At 36.1% G+C, this 20,560-nt stretch overlaps 1 protein-coding gene and 1 non-coding gene across 3 annotated transcripts in view; one reads left to right on the plus strand and one right to left on the minus strand.

Annotated features, from left to right (window-relative positions):
- Positions 1-377: 377 nt before the first annotated feature.
- The window catches only part of CDADC1 (cytidine and dCMP deaminase domain containing 1), a 48,459-nt gene continuing 28,276 nt past the window's right edge, over positions 378-20,560 (minus strand). For both annotated transcript variants that reach the window (XM_019748029.2, XM_019748030.2), the window contains 3 exons: positions 19,273-19,462; positions 15,543-15,603; positions 378-5,701 (listed from right to left, as the gene is read on the minus strand). In XM_019748029.2, the coding sequence (XP_019603588.1) occupies positions 5,628-5,701; positions 15,543-15,603; positions 19,273-19,462 (325 nt within the window). In that variant the 3' untranslated portion in view covers positions 378-5,627. The remainder of the gene's footprint in view (positions 5,702-15,542; positions 15,604-19,272; positions 19,463-20,560) is intronic.
- LOC141571422 (small nucleolar RNA SNORA52) lies at positions 18,603-18,737 on the plus strand. Its single transcript, XR_012496165.1, has one exon. It is a non-coding gene; the product is annotated as a small nucleolar RNA SNORA52 (small nucleolar RNA).

Below are 20,560 nucleotides of genomic sequence, written 5' to 3' on the forward strand. Positions count from 1 at the left end.
GTGTATAGGACAAATGTGTTTTTACGTTAAAAACAGAACTGAAAATGGAAAAAAAATTTGCTGACAATGCTTGATTAGGCCCTTAACACATTCTAACTAATATTTATGAAATTATTTTACCTTCTGGACTCTCCCATTTCCAGGTTTGTCAAAGGAGATAAGATCTAAGTTCCCTTGAAATCTGAGTCTACTTAAGTGTAGTTCACTAAACATGGTAAATACATCTTTATGGACCAGCTTCTAAATTAAAGTACGCACAGGCTATTCCGTTTTAAATGGGCCTCATTTTCAACCAGTAAGGCTAAATGGGGTTTGTTTTACTGAAGGGCAGGATATTCAATAAATCGGCCTAAATAATAGAAAAGTTCCACACAATATTAAATAGATCCATTGGATTTTTAATAGCCAACAGTATAATTGCATTAAAAATATCATCACTTTAAGATACATGTCAAATGCTGATACGAGAAATTAAAGGCCTACTTGGTCAACCGATAAGATAAAATTTGATCATGCTGAACAGTGTGCTCTGTCCTTGCAAAATAAGCCACAGTGTGTATGTCAGCTAAGGTCACGGAGGAGGGATTTCACTTTTCTGTGCTAGGAGACAAATATAATAGATTCAGTTCTCTGCTTCAGAGGGGCAGCAAGTCAGGTTGGTTCTACAGAACATCCAGCTGTGACCAAACCCCACCCCACAAATGAACTTTTGATGGATTTATGTATAGTCCAGGTAAGCATAGCTACTCTGTAGATCTTCCATTACCCTTTTGACACAGGTAGAAAAAATTATTCCATGTTGAGGATGTTTACAAAATGGTCTAATTCATGTGTATCAATAACCTGAAGCACAAACACAACAAAGCAAAAGCCATAGGTTATGTGTTACCTTTCTAAATGAAAATTGAAATGAGAGATTGCAAGTTGCTTTTGACTCATCCACTCTAAACCTAATTTATTTAAGACATTTGAAGATGGTACAGTGGAATTTGTCCTCAAGCTTTGGTACCTGACCATAAAAAAAGCCTCAGGTATCATGGTTATACTAGACGATTTAAATGGCCCTTAGGTCTGATACAGTATTGGCACGTACCGCGTTTCCCCCAAAATAAGACCTAACCATAAAATAAGCCCTAGCAAGATTTTTCAGGATGACATCCCCCAAACATAAGCCCTAATTATTATAATTATTATAAGACCTGGTCTTATTTTCGGGGAAACATGGTGGTAAAATACACACTTATACTCACTGGATGGTTTACACTAGTGGCTTTCAGCAGGGGTGACTTTGCCCCTTAGGTAACATTTTTGGTTGTCATACTGGGTGGGGAGTTGCTATTGGCATCTAGTGGGCAGAGAACAGGGTTGCAACTAAATGGTCTACAACACACAGGACAGACCCCACAATAATCATCTGGCCCCAAATGCCAATAGTGCCAAGAGAGAAACCCTCATCTATGTTGATTTTCTTGTGTTATAAAAACAAAGACAAAATTCTAGCAAAGGCAGTACGACTATTCTAGAATATCAGTGAAGGGTTTTCTGGCACATCACTCAGGTAGAATTTTGAGTAACTCATAGCTTTAAATTTTTGATGGAGGTTAAAAATGTACACTGTCAGCTCTAGAATACAAACAATTTTTTCACTCTGCTACTGGATACATTTTTTAAACTTCTCAGAATTCAATTTGTGACATTTGACAGTGAGCATGCAATTTCCTCTATTTTAAAAAGTATCCAAAGCAAATTACGCTGTTTCCATTTGGAGCTGAAAACCTAGCACAGAGTTTGGCTCCTAGGTGCTCAGGAGTTGAATAAATGGTACCATACATTTAGATGTCGGCCAGAAATAACAGAGGCTTGAATACCAGAGTCAGTAAATTATAAAGGTAGCCTGAGCCCTAACTCGGAATCACCTCTGCAGGTGGCTGAGGCATCCCCTATTGCCCACGTTCGGACCCTTCCTTCACTATGTTGTAAAAAGCATCACAGTTCAACTGTTAGGAGACCAGTCTGCTCAGCTTACAAAGAAGTTAGAAAACTGTCAAAAATTGGCTCAGGGAACCAGAACTGGGTCACCCAGGTCAGAGCAGCTGGTTACCTTTTGCTATCAGGAAAAGTATCCCAGGCTAAGCACAATGAAGACATCTGAAAGGCAAAAGGTAATAAAGTAAGTGAAACAGACTGGTTATGGAGTCCGTCTTAAAATGGGGCGCAATCCTGGTAACGGTCTTGAGTTGCTCTTCAGTTGGCCTCTGAAACACTGCGGTCTTGCAGTAAGCGTGGACCATCTTTCAGGAACCCAGGATGTGCCCTTGAAAGCAAGTGTGGAAAAGGTGCAAAATAAAGCTCTAACCTAGATCTCCAAAGAGGATGAAAATTACCTATGCTTAAGACTCCAAGCGTCAGTGTATGTTCATGCTTCATATTGGGTACATGAGTATTTGTTCTAACAATATACTTTTTTATATGTCTGAAGTATGATATAATGCAAAATGATAGTGAAAAGTAAAAAGACTTCAGGAATATTACACATGAAATGAAGATACTAAATGACGCTTAATCCTAAATAGCAATAGTAACAGCCACAGCTAAATGCCAAGTGGTCACTGTTGACAAAATCAGACTTTTAAAAAAAATTGGTGTTTAGCCACTTGCGCTAAAGTGTGTCAAAAGCGAGGTGTTGTGGCAGATCCGAAAGCAGATGTGTTCACGCATAAAATGAAGATTTATGAGAGAAGGGTATATTTTTGCAAACTAACTGAGGAAGAAAAACTCACAGAAAAGCTTTAGCAGTAAAACAATGAAACAATACATGTAAACCTGTGTGTACTCTATATGGCAGGCGTGGCTTGAACCAGGCCCGTGCTTACCCCACCTCACGCCGGCATATTCTGTTGTCCCTTGGCAGAGAACAAATGCAGGGCTATTCTTGACAAATTATCAATTTACTATTATCCTCTCAAGATGTATTATTATTTCAGTGCAAATCCTGATTTCTCAGGCCAAGGGACAAAGGCTCTGGACTGAGAATGACTAGATGTCAGTTGCCATTGTTAGCCAGGGGCTCCCGTGACAGCTCAGCGCTCTGTGCGTCCCCAGTCACTGCCCTCTCCTGCTTCCCAGTGTGACCACCTATCTCCACTGCTTTCTCTCAGAAGTTCCTCTTGTCCCTACTTTTGCCTACAGCCCCGTGAGTTCCTTCAGGACCCGCCGTAAGCACCTCCACTTCTCCAAGGGCTGTCTCTCCAGGACGCCCCAGAGTGTATGCCTGTCCTTTGTTGTGCCATCACTGCTCCCACAGTTACATCCACAGGGAAGTTCTCAACCTTGAAGGCCATCGGAATCACCTGAGGGGCTGTGAACAGACGGCCAGGCCCCACCGGTGTCTGAGTCCGGAGGTCAGCGTGAGCCCTAAGAAGCTTCATTTCTAACAAGGCCCCAGAGGATGCGATGCTACTGGGCAGGGACCCCACTCTGAGAATCGGTCTCTATGGCTTGATTACATGCTTGGACCTTCCACTGGATGGTGACCTTCTGAGGTCAGGGAGCATTTCCTACACATCTCATCTTCAGGTCTAGCCAATGTCCAGCAGTCATTTGATCAGTCAACAAATATTTACTGAATGCCTATTATGTGTCAGAAACTGCTGTAGGCACTGGATTCAGCAGTTAAAAAAAAAAAAAGTATATATATATATATATATATATATGTATACATTATATATATAAATATACATATGTAACATATTACATATTACATAATACATAAAATATATATATATATAGTAACACACACACACACACACACACACACACACACACACACATCCCTGCCCTCATGGAGCTTCCCTCCTGGTACTATACATAAACTCTCAATAAATGTTGAAATCTGACCAGTTGTATAGAAGGAAAAATGGCATTATCATGGCCATTTTAATAGTGCTATGGAAATATTAACTTTCCATTTCCTAATAATAGCTTTCCCCATTTGCATGTTTCTCCCTTCTGATATCCTCCCTAACACTTGACACATAAATCCGTAAACCTAGCAGTATTCCAGGCTTTTGGGTCTTGCAAAATATTTACTGATTTATAAAATATTTGATGTAGTTGACATATTAGTAAAAAACAACAAATCCAAGAAAAACTTAAACACATATAATTAATATATGAAAGCAACAGGGGAGATGAAAGCAAATGTCAATGTTTTCTATTGATAAATATGAAAGAACAACTTAACCACTGGTTAACCCTAAAGGCACCTCTCTTCCCGTCCCTCTCTATTCCACACCCTGTATCTTGTGTTAAAATGTTGATGGCAATTCTCAACTGCCTGGTATGCTGACTTTGAACTCCCAGTAGCCCTAAAAGGCCTGCTGTACAAGCAGGGGCATCTGGTTAACATTTGGATTGTCCTGTGCAATTCTGAGAAACTGGTAGGAGGCCTCGTGAAGCCATGTGATGTCACAGAAAGGAAGGGACAATAGCAAAGGCAAGCCTGATTACGTCACTAGCCAGGAGAGCTGTTCCTCAGAATGTCCCGCCCCAGGCCTGTGCACCAGGGGCCACTGCAACTCCCCCCCTTAACAAAACAGGACCCTTCATCTTTGGACTAATTTTCTGAAAGTTTCTTAGCAAAAAAAAAAAAAAATGACGCTCCCCCAAGAGCAGTTTGGACTGTGAATGAACTGACAATATGTTTACTTTCAGGACTTTCAATATTCTTAAGGTTTTAAAATGTTTTTAAAAGGCCTTGCATTCAAAGCTATGAGATACTCTGTGTTAATTATATGGAGGGAAAAATGAGCAGCATTTCCGAATGGAATTCTAAAAAGCTAGTTTCAATATTCCAGACTAAATATTTTTCTCTTAAAGTCAACACCAAATTTAAGGTTCATTGTTAGTGATTTCAAGAAGTCACTGCTATCAAACAATAACAATGTCTCAGAATACCATTTTCCTATTGCTACCCCAAATCAGTGATATAACACCCTAGTCCAACAAATCATTGTGACTTCTACATATCGAAAGCTTTAAGAAAAATTAATAACATTAAAAAATATATACTTTTAATAATGAAGACCAGGTCCGTCAACTTCATTTTTATGAGTCACACTTAATTAAGTAAATTCTGCTTATTAGAAAGCTTTGGGTACAAATGTGAACTTCTGGTGACTCACACACTGACTCTTAATAATGGCCAGGTTGCCATTTATTTCCCTGGAGCAATTTACTGCCACCATCATAATCCAAAGGAATTAATATTTCTTAGAAGGTGTGTAATTGTCTGCTGAGATGTGACCTCCAGTGAACCAGCCTCTTTCAAACTGGCTAATATAAAGCTAAGACATGGAGAAATCAATCCCTATGGACAATTCAACTGGTCTCATTCAATTATTGCTACCTCATTTAGTGTAATAAAAGAACACAGTACTATATTCTGGAAAACACACCAACCTCAAATAAAAATATTCTCATTAACATCATTCATATGCTAGTAATAAGTTAGCTTTCTTAAAACTTTTTTTCAACTTTTCACAGAAATCCATCCTTATTTTCTGAATTAACTTTTAAAAGTAAAATAAAAATTCTTGAGGTCTTCACTCCAGTTTAGACAGGACTTCTCAGTGGTTTCCAAGACACAGCTTCTTGTTTTGGTGGTGCTCTTCTTTCGAAAGGCTGGGTTTTACCACACCATCTAGTGTTCAAGGAAAAGTTAACGTCAGGAAAACTTCACTTCGAATATATGGGTATTTGTTAAAGTCATATAGATTGTAAGATCAAAATAAGGCTTCAGTTAAAAAGGAATATTCATTTTAGTTTATCTTACAATTCTCCACGGTTGAAGAACAGATTCTAGACAACTCATTCAGGTAATACCATATCTGACCTTTAAAAAACTGGATTCACTCAACAGTGTAAGGCCAACAATTCATCAAACATTTTTTGAGAAAAACTTATTATTTTTATTAGGCTGGAAGAAAGAAAATGCACCTCCTTATCCTCCAAGGAGAGGAGGGAACTGTCCATGGGGCAGGGAGAGCATGAGGGAATGCTCCATCATTCCCACACTCCTCCATGGGAAGGAAGACAGAATTAGCTCATCGTTCAAGTGGGAGAAGAGCTTGGCTTTAACCTCTTTTAATAGCTTTATTGGGACAATAAGTTGTGTGTGTTTAAAGTGTACAATTTGATGAGTTTTGACATTAGTATACCTCTGAGAAACCACCACCACAGTCAAGGTGATGAACACATCCATCACCTCCAAGTTTCCTTCTGGCCCCTGCTTCCCGTCTTTTAAGGGATCTGACTGCCCTCCAAGCCTGTCTTCTACTCGACTCTGTCTTCCTGGTCATAAGGACACCTGGATCGCAGTGCAATCTTGCCTTCCAGAGGTAGATCTGGAAAGCCTACTCTCTCTCATCTTATGATGCAATATTTGAAACATAAAAAAAGAATACATAGAATATATATGGGAGTTTTAAAACCTAATAATAAAATGAACATTCAAGAACCTATTACCCAACCCAAAAACTAGAACATTACTACTTCCTGTGTGCTCCCCATATGATCCCATCCCTCTTTTTACCCCCATTCACAGGTAACCATTATCCTGAATCCTGTGTTTATCATCCATTGCTTCTTAAAAATAATTTTACCACATACTCGTATACTAAGCAATACACTATCTGGCTGCCTTTTGAATTTTACATAGAAATTGTATCTTAATGTATTTAGTCTTCTGCAACTTTTCACTTAACATTATATTTCTGAGATCCATCCATGGTTAAGAATATAGATGTAGTTCATTTATTTTCACTGTTATATAATATTCCACAGTGGGAATACACCATAGTATTTTTATCTAATCTCCAGAGATAAACACTTGTGTGATTTCCAGTTTTCGCTTTTAAGAACAATGTTGTAATAAATTATGTGTCTTTCTGTCTTTTATACAATATGCAGGAGTTTTTTTAGGGCATATACTTAGAAGTCAACTTGGAGTCATGGAGTATACATATGTTCAGATTTACAGAGATAATGTTAAATTGTTTTCTAAGGTGGTTGTATACATTTTCAGTCCAACTAGCACTATATAAAAATTCCTAATGATCTATATCCTCGCCAGCACTTGGTACTGGCAAACTTTAATTTTGTGACTCTAATGGATATAAACTATTGTTTCAATGTGATCTTAATTTGCATTTCCTTGACTACTAATGAGTTTAAGAATTTTTTTCTGTGTTTATTATAGATTTGTGTTTCTTCTGTTGTGAAATATCTGTAACTATCTTTTACCTGTTTTCTATTAAATATTTTTCCTTATCAATTTGTAGGAGTTCTTTATATGTTCTGAAAACCAATTCATTGTCATGTGTGGGAAACATATTCTTCCAGTGTGTAGCTGATCTTTTCACTTTATAATGTCTTTTGAGGAAGAAAAGTCTTTAATTGTAATGTATTGTATTTTCTCATCTTTTCTTTTATGGTCAGCATTATTTGAGTGTGGCATAAGGTATCCTTTCTATTCCAGGTCATAAATATTTTCTTCTAAAACTTAACAAAACATCACTGGACTGCTGGTTTCTCTTTCCACATGCAAAGAGCTTTGGAGTTGCCACATGGTCCTAATAAGTAAAAAGCTGAACAGACTGAAATTTGTTTTGAAATATGCGAGAGTGCTCTGCTCTTTTCAACAAGGCCTGCCCTCAGGCGGAACTAGTTAATCAGTTAATCAGAGCCTAACTGATCAGGGGAAGGGAAATACTCAACTCCAGCCCACTCTAGCCATCTCGTCCTCCCTAAAGTGGGAGAAAAAAACTGAGAAACACTTGTGAAGCTCAAAGTCCAGAGGCACAGGCTCACTACAAAACTGAAGCCTAACCAATGGATCACAGACTGCTTACTCTCCTCCTATACCTCACCAACACATTACTAAAGATCTATTTACAGCAGTTCCTTTTACCTGGTACATCATGTCATTTCATGTTTGGCTGTCAAGAAAAAATTACAAGGCACACTAAAAGGCAAAAATCACAAATCAGCACCACACCTGGCAGGGAAGCTGCACTTATCAGACCGGGAATTTAAAACAACTATGATTAACACGTGAAGAACTCTAATGGATAAAGTATACAGCATGCAAGAACAGATAGACAATGTAAGAGGAGAGATGGAAATCCTAAGAAAGAACCAAAAAGAAATGCTGGAGATTACAAATAAAACACTGTAACATAAATGAAGAATGCTTCTGATGGGCTTACTAGTAGACTGGACACAACTGAGGAAAGAATCTCTGAGCTGGAAGATATATCAATAGAATCCTTGAAAACTGAAAAGCAAAAAGAACAAAGACTACAGAAAACAACAGAATATCCAACAATTGTGGGAAAACAACATAAGGTGTAACATGCATAATGAGAATACTAGAAGGAGAAGACAGAAACAGAAGACATATTTGAAACAATAATGACTGAAAATTTCCCCAAATTAATGTCAGACACAAAAACACAGATCTATGAAGTTCAGAGAAAAACAAGCAGGGTAAGTGCCAAAAACAACACCTAGGTATACCACTTTCAAACCATAGAAAATCAAGGATGAAGAAAAATCCTGAAAGAAGCTAAAAAAAATACCTTACTTATAGAAGAACAAAGATAAGAATTACATCTGACTTCCCAGAAACCACAAAAGCAAGAGTGGAGTGAAACTTAAAGTGTTGAGAGAAAAAGCTCACTAACCCAGAATTCTATACTCTGGGAAATTATCCTTCAAAAGTGAAGGAGAAATAAAGACTTTCTCAGACAAACAAAAATTGAGGGAATTTACTGCTAACAGATCTGCCTTGTAAGAAATGTTAAAAGAAGTTCTTTAGAGAGGAGGAAAATAATATAGGTCAGAAACTTGGATCTACATAAAGTAAGGAAGACTATCGAAGAAAGAGTAAATGAAGGTAAAATTAAAACTTTACTTCTCTTATCTTAATTGATTTAACAGATAACAGTTTGTTCAAAACAATAAAACCAACAATGCATTCAATTATGTGTGCTTATATATGTATTTTATGAACATATTTATATGCTTATGTACGCTTATATGTAAGTGAAAAAAATGACAACAATGATACAAGGGACGGTAGGGAGAAATCGGAATTATTTTATTATTATAAGGTACTCACACTACCCTTGAAGTACTATTTAAAGGTTGACTTGGATTAGCTGTAAATGTATACTGCAAACTTAAGAAGTGTATAACCAATATACTACGAAAGGGGGGAAAATGGAATCATATAAAATGTTTCATTAAAACCACAAAAGGCAGAATAAAGTGAAAGATAAAAATAGAAACTAAGGCCAAGTTCAACAAAAAGAAAAAAGTGATGAAAATGGTAGATATTAACCCAACTACATGAATTATCACTTTGAACATCAATGGTCTAAATGTACCAATTAAAAGACAGATTGTTAGAGTGGATTAAAAAACAAGACTCAACTATTATATAAGTCTATAAGAAACCCATGTTAAATACAAAGACACATATAGATTAAAAGTAAATGGATTGAGAAAACTATACTATATCAATAAAAGAAAGCAGGAGTAGCTATATTAAATTCAGACAGAGCAGACTTCAAAACAAAGAAAATTGTCAGGGCAACTGAAAGTTGTCAAAGCAAAGAAAGGCATTTCATAATGATAAAGAGGTCAATTCTCCAAGAAGACACATAGTAATCCTTAATGTATATCCGCCTAACAACAGAGCATCAAACTATATGAGCCAACATTAATAGAACTGCAAAGAGAAACAAATGACTGCATTATCACAGTTGAAGACAGCAACACCCCTCTATCAGAAATGGATAGGTTCAGAGGGCAGAAAATCAGTAGGAGCATTTCTGAACTCAACAATACCATCAACCGATTGAATATATCAACATCTATAGACTACTTGATCCAACAACAGCAGATACACATTCTTCTCAACCTCACATAGAACATTCACCAATATAGACCACATTCTCGGCCATAAAACCTATCTTCACAGATTGAAAAGAATAGGAATCATATAATGTCTGCTCCCAGACCACAAAGGAATTAAACTAGAAATCAATAACAGAAAGGTAATTGGAAAATCTCAAAGTACATGGAGATTAAACAATACACTTCTATATAACACGAGTCAAAGAAGAAATCTCAAGAGAAATTTTAAAATATTTTGAACTAAATAAAAATGAAAACACACCTTATCAAAATTTAGAATGCAGTGAAAACAATGCTTAGAGGAAATCTTATAGTATTGAATGCATATATTAGAAAAGAAGAAAGATCTAAAGTCAACAATCTATGTTTCCAGCTTAGGAAACTAGGGGGAAAGAAAGCAAATTAAATCCAAAGTAAGCAGGAAAAAAAAGATGAAGAATTAGAAATCAATGAAATTGAAAACAAGACACAGAGAAAAATCAATGAAACCAAAAGCTGGTTCTTTGACAAGATCAACAAAATTGACAAGCCTCTAGCTAGGTTAACTAAGAAAAAAATAGAGGACACAAATTACTAATATTAGAAATCAAAGAGGGGACATCACTACAGATCTTTTGTACATTAAAAGGAAAATAAAGGCATATTATGGACTACTCTATGCCCACAAATTTGATAACCTAAATGAATTGGACCAATTCCTTGAAAGACACAATTTGCCAAAACTCACACATGAAGAAATAGACAATCTGAATAGGCCTACATCTATTAAAGAAATTGAGTCAATATTTAAATAACCTGCCAAAACAGAAAGCATTAGGCCCAGATGGGTTCATTGGTGAATTCTAACAAACATTTAAGGAAGAAATTATACCAATTCTTCACAATCTCTTTCAGAGGATAGAAGCAGAGGGAATACTTCCTAGCTCATTTTATAAGGCCAGCATCACCATAACACCAAAACCAGACAAAGACATTATAAGAAAACTACAGATCAGTATTTCTCATGAACATAGATGCAGAAATACTCAATGAAAGGTTAGCCAATCAAAATCCAACAATGTATAAAAAGAATTACACACTGCAATCAAATGGGATTTATCCCAGGTATGTAAGGCTGGTTCAACATTCAAAAATCAATAATATAATCTATTACATCAACAGGCTAAAAAAGAAAAATCACATGATCATATAAATAGATGAAGTAAAAGCATTTGGCAAAATCCAACACCAAACATTCATGATAAAAACTCTCAGTAAACTAAGAATAGAGGGGAACTTCCTCAGCTTGATAAAGAGTATCTACAAAAAACCTACAGCTAACATCACACTTAATGTGTGGCACTCAAAGCTTTCCCACTACAATCAGGTACAAGGCCAGGGTGTCCCTTCTCACCACTCCTTTTCAACATCATACTGGAAAGTCCTAGTTAATGCAGTAAGACAAGAAAAAAAAAAGGTATACAGATTTGGGAAGGAAGAAATAACACTGTTCACAGATGACATGATCATCTATGTAGAAAACCCAAAAGAATCAACCAAAAAACCTCCTGGAATCAGTAAGTGATTGTATCAAGGTTGCAGGACACAAGGTTAATATACAAAAAGTCAACATCCAAAGAATATATATAGGTGGCAAATAAGCATATGAAAGAATGTACCACATCACATGTCATCAGGGAAAAGCAAATTAAAACAATGAGACACCACTGTATGTTTATTCGAATGGCTGAAATCTAGAACACTGACAACACCAAATGCTGGAGCAAATGTGGAATAGGCACTCCCATTCATCACTGGTGGGAATATAAAATGGAACAGCAGCTTTGGAAGAGAGTTTGGCAGTTTGTTACAAAACTAAACATACTCTTGCCATATAATCCAGCAATCATGCTCTTTGGTATTTACCCAAAGGAGGTGAAAATACGTCTACACAAAAAATTGCACACAGGTGTTTATAGCAGCTTCATTCATAACTACCATAACTTGGAAGCGACCAAGATGCCCTTTAGCAGCTGAATGGATAAACTGTGGTACAGTCAGACAATGGAATCTTATTCAGTGCTAAAAAGAATGGGCTATCAAGCCATGAAAAGACATAGAGAAACCTTAAATGCATGTTACTAAGTAAAAGTAGCCAGTCTGGAAAGGTGACATACTGTATGATTTCAACTATATAACATTTTGGAAAAAGTAAAACTATGGTTAAAAAAAAAAAAATCAGTGGTTGCACGGGGGTGACGAGAGGGGAGAGATGAGTAAGTGAAAAATGGAGGATTTTTAGGGCAGTGAAAATGCTCTGTATGATACTCTAATGATGGATACATGTCATTATATATTTATCCAAACCCACAGAATGTACACCACCAAGAGTGAACCCATAATGTAAACTAGACTTTCGGGGATGATGACGTGCAATGTTGGTTCATCAATCGTAACAAATGCACCACTCGAAGGAAGATGTGGGTAGTGGGGGAGGTTATTCATGTGTGGGGGCAGGGGTCATAGAACCTCTCTGTACCTTCCCTTCAATTTTCCTGTGAATCTGAAACTGCTTTAAAAAATAAACTCTTAATTTAAAAAAGTAAAAAAATTACCTTTTCTACTGAAATCTTTAATTTTTTGTATTTGATTTTTGTGTATCATGGAGGTAAGAATCCTGTATCATTTCTTCTACATGGAAAAGCAATTTTCAGCATTATTAACTGACAGTCTACTCTTACCCTTGATGTGCATTGCCATCTCTGTCAGGGATGTTAAGTGTTCCACAGTTCAAAGACTTGTGCCACTTGAAATACCAACAGTGTGCCAACTAATACACAGTGGTTTAACTCAGCCACTGAGTTTTTTTTTGACAAACACGTTTTTCATTTCTCTACATTCTATCTGATTCTTTTCAAATTTGCCTGGCCATTTTTTTTATAATTGCTTGTTCCTTGTTCTTTTTTTTAATAGCATCTTTTACTTCCTAATCATTTTATATCCTCTATTTCATAACTCAAAAACATGAAGTCTTTGGGAGTCTAAATATGCTGATTGTTGTTTCTGCTTACGCTTATTTATGATGGCATTATTTCCTTCTCTGTTTGGTGATTTTTCAGTTATGAGCTCATATTTGATTATATCCTATGGGCCTAAGTTGGGACCACTTTCCTTCTGAGAGAAGCTGCGTTTGCTTCTGCCAGAAGGTGCTAAGGGAGCATTCTGGCTTCCCTGGATGACCCCACGCCTGTTGTGGGAATGTTGGGCTTAGTTCTCCCACTTTGCAGCAGAGCCCAGGCTTATTCTCAAGGTCCCATCCCACAGGGACATTTCTCCGCAAGGTAACCTGGCTTTTGTGTTAGCGGACTGTTGCTATTTAAATTCTAGCAAACTGTTGCTCTTATCGCTATTTGTTTTCCCCCTAGGAGAATAGAAATACCTGGCTATTTTACTTATTTTCTTCGAAGTCCTGTGATTCCTTAAAACGAATACTCGAATACTCATTACGGGTTATTTGAGTTCCAGTTACACTGAGTGGGAGGCCACTTGAAAGTGGTCAGTCACACTGCCTGCCTCCCTCCCTTCTCTTTTGGTTCCTGGGGCTGGAACCCAGGGACTATGAAACAGGAAGTCCCCACAGAGCTGGGCAGCCTCTCCCTTCAGCACCCTCCTCCAGATCTAGACTTGTGGGGTGGGTAAGAGATGGAAGGAAGGACAAATACCACAAAGTCAAGCCCCAATCGAGTAATAAGGCTGATGTTTTAATTTTCATCTGTTCGATTCCTGTGTCTGTTTCTCAGCTGAATCCAAAATTAGAAAGGAATCACATACCATATGGTTCCATTTACATGAAATGGCCAGAATATATGAACTCATAAAAACAAAGCAGATTGGTGGTTGTCTGGGGCTAGGGGTAGTAGAAATGCAAATAACTACAAATGGGTAAGAGGTTTCTTTCTGAGATGATGAAAATATTTTGAAATTAGGTTGTGGTGATGGTGCACAACTCTGCAAATATACTAATAGCCACTGAATTCTACACTTTAAAGGGGCAAATTTATGATATGTGAATTTTATCTATTATAACATTGAGAAAGACAGGGATATGATTTACTGTTATAAAACACTTGTTCAAAAATGCATACAAAGCATAAACTTACGTGCAGGGAACTGTCACAAAGCAAACATACGTTTAACCATCACCCAGGTCAATAACTAAAATACCGCCAGCAAAGCAGATGGCCTTTGTCTTGTTTCCTCCTGATCACGGACCCCTCCAGTCAGTCTGGGACTTCTAAGCACAGCCTGCCTTCCTTTTCCTTAGTGATCTAGGAACAATACATCCTGGAAACAAGGCCTTTGTTGTCTATAAGTGGTAAATATCTTCTCCTATTCCATGGCCTTTGTACTCTCTTTTAATGGTATCTTTTGATAAACATGTTCTTAATTGTAACATAGATAAATTAAGTCATCTTTTTAATGATTAGTGCCTTTTCAGTCCTTTCCCTAACAAAAGGAATTATTAATTGATCCCTTCAAACACTGCTATTGAACACACATTCTTTTATCAGATCCGTACATATTTTTTCTTTCATTGTTTTTCTTGACAAATTTTTAAAAAGAAAGATGAAGCCTACTAGATGTGTATTTTTTTCCAGATTACAAATTAAAAAATTACTACTTGAATAAATCTACTTCAGAACACCGAAAATCAAGATATTCACCTAAGAATTATTTTCATAAAGACCTTTAGACTACTACAGAAGATGGCAGATTAGAGAAAAAAAATATATATATATATACTAAAAAAAAAACAAACCTTTATATTTACTGACTTTTCAGGGTAATCAAATCATTGTTATTATCAAGAAAACTTTACTTATTACACTAAATTTCCGTTTACCTAGAATCTAAACAATGAGAAAGATCACGTAGCTAATATTTAATAATAATGTTGTAAAAATAACATAGCTAATATTTAAAACTAATGTTCAAAATTATGTGCCTAAGGAATTGCAAGATCTCCCAAAGATTATATTACATTTAAAATGTCGGTGTTGATATACAAGTAACAAAGCTTTGAAGACTAGCAATTCATTTATGGTAGCTGTCTTGATTCTTAATTAGATTATGCAAATAACCAGAACATTTCCCATCTCTGACCAATCTGAGCAAATGTGATTTTACTCTAATAAGAATGTATATATCCTCATAATTTGGTCCTAGTTCCATCTGTATTAATTATATGCATTTTTCCCTTCAAACTACCCAAAAAGCTTTTGTTTTGGTATGGAAGAGCATTGTTATTTACCGTTTCATATAAATTTAATTTATAAATTCAATTTGTACATGATTATTTATATTAAACTGCAGATTCTGCAGGACTATTACCAGCACTTTCCATCACACCTAGCAGACAGTAAATATACAAATGTTTGTGAGCAAATTGAATGGCAAAAATCTAACCTGCAAAAGAGTATGCTCCATCTACCACCACCACAATTTCCACCACCAGATTGTTAAAATTCACAATGTATCCTTTCTTCTCAATTAACCTCAATAAAGGACTTGTAAATACTTACTCTCTCTGCTTTCAGGCTCATTTTGTTCAATAACGCGAATTCCTGATGGATTCCACTGCCACTGCAAAAGGGTACAAACATGTTACTTACATGTTTAAGAAACATTTAATAAACAGGATTTCAGCACTCTGCTTTCAAATATCAAAACAACTTTAAAAATGTAAGAAAAAAAGAGTTAGCATGTCTGTACCAACCAAGACTTAAACACCATTGAATGACCCTTAATGATATGACTTCTGGGATCAGAATTAATATTCTTAGAGAAGGAACGAACTTTAACGATCTTTTACCTCCATTTTACAGGTAAGGAAGTGGAAGACCAGAGAAGTGCAGTGACCTGCCCAAGGTTATACACTAACTAAAGACAGCAATAGAATTAGAACGTAGGTCTCCTGTGCCCAATACTAAAGAATTTCCACCACCTCATACTCTATCTCCAGGTCCCACAGATCTTATAATAGCTAGAGAAGGCCTAGAAATTAAAGAATGAAAATATGATCAAGATTATCTTGCCTTTTAATATAGTTACATCATATAAGATATACTATTATATATATCATATCTCTGACGATAGTTTTCCATCTTAACCATTCAGAAATAGGGAAGTTTATAGAGAAGACTGGCGCACCAGATAAGAAAAACTGAGTGTAATCAGTATCTCACAGCACAGCCCTTCCTTCCTTCCCTGTCACCAGAATCACTAATGACTTAACCAAAAAGGCCCCACTAGAGCACTAGCTCCAGAAAGACAATTAAGTGTTTAGTACCTGGGAGCCTCTTCCATAGCCTCAGTTAGTTTACCAAATAAACTAGCTAGTATCATGGGCCATGAAGGGGGATGAGATACAAGATAAACATTTTACCACGTGCACACAAAAAAATCCTTGGAAAGGGAAGACATCTAGAACTGTTTGGTCACCTATAGAAATGGGATGGCTAGGGAAAAAGAGGACTTACAAGAGGTAGTAAGTTATAGATGAAAAAAAATTTTAAAGGCATGTTTTAAAACACGTCAAACCACTAAAATCCATTAATTTGGATGAAGTAAAAACCAGTAATCCTGAATATACATTTAAGGATAATCATAAAAAGACGATTTCTAACTGCAAAAACTTAGAAGAAATCGAGGTGTCCAACAACAGGGGAATGGTTACATAAATGTCAATAGATAGGAATGTTGTACAACTATTAAAAATTATTTTTGAAGAATTTTCAATGACATAGAAAATATAACATGTTAACAGTAGTATCTATGAGTTGTGGGATAACACTAGTTCTTTTTTATTTTCCTAGTCCTCCACAATGAACATATATTACTTTTATAATTAAAAGAAATAACTAATATGGCTGAATAGAGAAAAACCCACATATGTTTAAACAAAAAATGTAAACAAAATTTTAAACAAAAAAAGAGTTTCTGAGTAAATGGACATGGATATACACTGGTAAAATCTATTCTTGAAAATACTGTTGCCCAGTCCTAGCCATAACCCCACAGAACAGAACCATTTACCTTAAGGCATATGGTAACACCTCAAAGAGAAAAGCAAACAGTTTTCACACAAAATTAATTTCAATTTGCTTTAGTCTTGAAAACAGTATCAAATTTACTGATACTCTTATATTACTTTTGACAGTCTAAAAGTAAGTATAATTATTATTAAAATTCAAATTTAGAACAAATACTAGTTCATGTTAGTTACTGGTATTTACAAAACTAGGTGTTTAGCTCACCAGGTAGTTTAAATCATTTATATAATATTGAGAGCCAGGCCAAATGAGGGAAAGGAGGAGAGGTGCAGAGGTAACCTTCACTGGAAGGAGTACAGAGAAAAACCACCGGTACCTAAGTGGGGATTCCTGGGTGAGGGGATTCATCGGTGGGTCTTGGCCCAACAGGTGTTTCTGTGTCCCATCTCTGCCCAAGTGGTTTTCACCCCCTTTGTCTTCCTGGATCCTTCCACTTCTCTTGCCCTATCTTACATTCTTCTGATCTCTTCATTCTCTTTAAAATTGAAAAGCTACTAAAATCCACCAGAAAGCAAGATATTTCAGAATTCACTTAACCCATCACTCACAGTCCTAAAGAGCTAGGTCACTTAATGTTTATGAAGAGAATTTGAAAAACCTGTTTCTTTCCACTCTTCAGGAGGAATGAAGAGATAGAAAAAAAAAACAGAACTGGAGATTTCTCCTTGACTAGTTGGATGTAAGCTTTTGTGTAGTTTTATAAAAGAGGCATCTTTCCAATCTCTCCCTTCTTCAGTGCCTCCTCCTTTTCTTTTTAAAGTTGTCAAAAAACTTGAAATAAAAACAAAAGTATAAGACAAAAATAAAAAGGGTGAAAATTTAAGGTACTTCACAGACAGACGGAAACTAGATAGTATGTTGTTATGTTTTAAAATTTTTAAATATATATACTGGGGGTGTCAAAAAATGTATATACATTTTAAGAAAGGAAAAAACTGTATTAAAATTGTAACACTTAATATATACCAATAACAAAAGATGAATACAAGTCATGTGTATACATTTTTTTTGGCACTCTTGGTATATAGTTTAATAGATATCTTTTAGGTGCTTTATGTGTTCCAGGCACCCTGGACTCAAACGGGAATGTAAAGTTGAAATTTATAAACAGTTCTATTATATGCCTTTTGTACCCACTGCAATTTCTAGTATATAAATGTTATGTTAAATGCCAGAATTATCATTAAAAAGCAACACAGAATCTGGATGAAATCTCTTCGCTGTATAAAATATTATTGGGACATAATGGTGAACTCTGATTGGAATCTGTGGATGAAACGGCAGTAAGGTGTCACTGATAATTTCTTGAGCTTTGTGGTTGTATTTTATGGTTATGTGGGAGAACATAGTATTTGAAGAAATATACAATAAAGTATTTGAGAGTGATTTGGTATCACGCCAACAACTTACTCTCTAATGTTTCTGGAAAAACAAGTTCTTTGTAGTGTTTTTGTAACTTTTCTATATATTTGCAATTGTTTCTAAAAAGAAAACAGTTTAAAAAACCTAAATAGTAAAAAAGAATAAAGATGGTCCATCCTAATCCCTGCCGGCCAACCTGTGGCCTGTCAGGCTTTGCTTGTGGACCAGAGCACCCCAGAAGTCTCACCCGGAGGAGTGAGCACAGCTTCAGTGGGCTCATGCCATGGGAACTTCTAGACACTCTGGGGGGCCAAAAAAAAAAAAAGAAGAAAGAATAAAGAGTTAAAGTTCTAAATTTTCCATGAACTGCTGCAGTACTTTTTTAAAATATATTAGGTGTGAAATCCTTTCTAACCTTTTCTGATTTTTCTCATGAAAAATGTATTGCGTGTGTGTGTGTGTGTGTGTGTCCCTCTCTGTCTTTTGGGTAATCTTAAACTATTTTCACCTCTATTAATCACTCCAAAACAAAAAAAAAAGGATGCGAGTAAAGGTGGGTCATGGATTTTCTTTTGTTAGCCATTAGATGGCACCAAAGGGCCCACTAATTCAAGATCTGTAAGGTTAATATACAACTTTATAGAGATGTAAATTCATAAGGCAGAGATCCCAAACTGAACATTTGTAATTAGGCAAGTTCTTGCACATAAAAATAAACTCAATGATAATAGTTTGTTGAAACCCTTTAAAAGAATGGGAATTACTAATTTAAAATATGCAGCAGGGTACCAAACAATATAATGGCGAGTACACTTGAAAAAAGTGTCTATCTACTTACTGTAAACTTGCTAACACCTTCCAGTTCCCCAAATCGCATGTAAGAGATGTCTGCCTTCTTTTTTCCAACATCTACATCCCCTGCATAGATTTGTTTTATGCCTGCACCCTTAATTAAAGGTACACACTCATCACATGGACACTTGGTCACAAAAATCATACTTCTTTCTTCTGGTTTTATTTCTTGACACCTACAAAAAAATTATGAAATATTAAGAAGGTTGCTGAAAAGGTAAGCTATATTTTAGAGAAATCTTTAAAATTGAGCTGCTTTAAGAACAGATTTACAACATTATAAACAATTACAAACTAACCTTATTCTTGCTGAATTAGTCAATGCTCAAAATACATACTCATAACTGTTAAAATGTAACCTGAACATAATTATAACTAAAATTCATTCATTTATCCTAAGCAATTTGGCAACATTTCAGTATTAGATTACAAAGTAAATGAAAAAAGAGACAAGACACACAGAGAGAGATAAAATGTTTTCTAAGTAAGAACTTTATAATGCTGGAATTAGGGGCTAGAACACCCTCCTTAAAAGTTTATGATGTATTATTAGACATTACCTCCTCATGGTAGCCAAAAGATCTACTCCTTTATCTAGTACCTAATGGATATTTAATAAATGCTTACTAAATTGATGAGTTAATATTAAAGTTCTAGTTTGAGTTATAGTTCCCTTACCCCCCTCAACACAGGATAATTTTATTTAACAACTGTTTGGATTGAACAGATCCATATCTCCATACAAAATGAAGCAACTAAATCTATAATGAAGAGCACAAGGAGAAGAAGAGAGTTGTTTACTGGAGGTAGTTTAGGAGTAAGGGGTGCTCTCATCTGAGGTTATAAGGGTTGTATTTCCGGTTCTGCTTCACCTGGACTAGGACAGCAGAATTTTATGCACCTAGTCTGTTCAAACAATGTATCTGTAAATTAAGCAATCAGTAGTGTGGTGTGTCAATATCATTCCACTTCCCCATTACCTACCAAAAAAAGTCTAAGCTCACAGATCTCCCTATCCAGTCTCAACCAAATCCCAGGTACTCCACAGTCCACCTAACTGGAACATTCATATTCCTACACACACAAGCATTTTTCCTACTTCTAGACAGCTGCTGGGCCTGAAGCAAGAATGGCTTCCCTGCAAGTAAGCATCTCCAATGACCGCAATCCTACCAAACCTTCAGAGCTCAGCTCCAAGGCCAGTTTTTCCATAAAGCTTTTCCCTCCCACCGCCCGTCCATCCAGAGCAGCCCCTGAATTTGCAGAGCACGTGT

This window comes from Rhinolophus sinicus, linkage group LG04 (assembly GCF_036562045.2).
Source record: "Rhinolophus sinicus isolate RSC01 linkage group LG04, ASM3656204v1, whole genome shotgun sequence".
In the NCBI taxonomy this organism is placed as follows: Eukaryota; Metazoa; Chordata; class Mammalia; order Chiroptera; family Rhinolophidae; genus Rhinolophus; species Rhinolophus sinicus.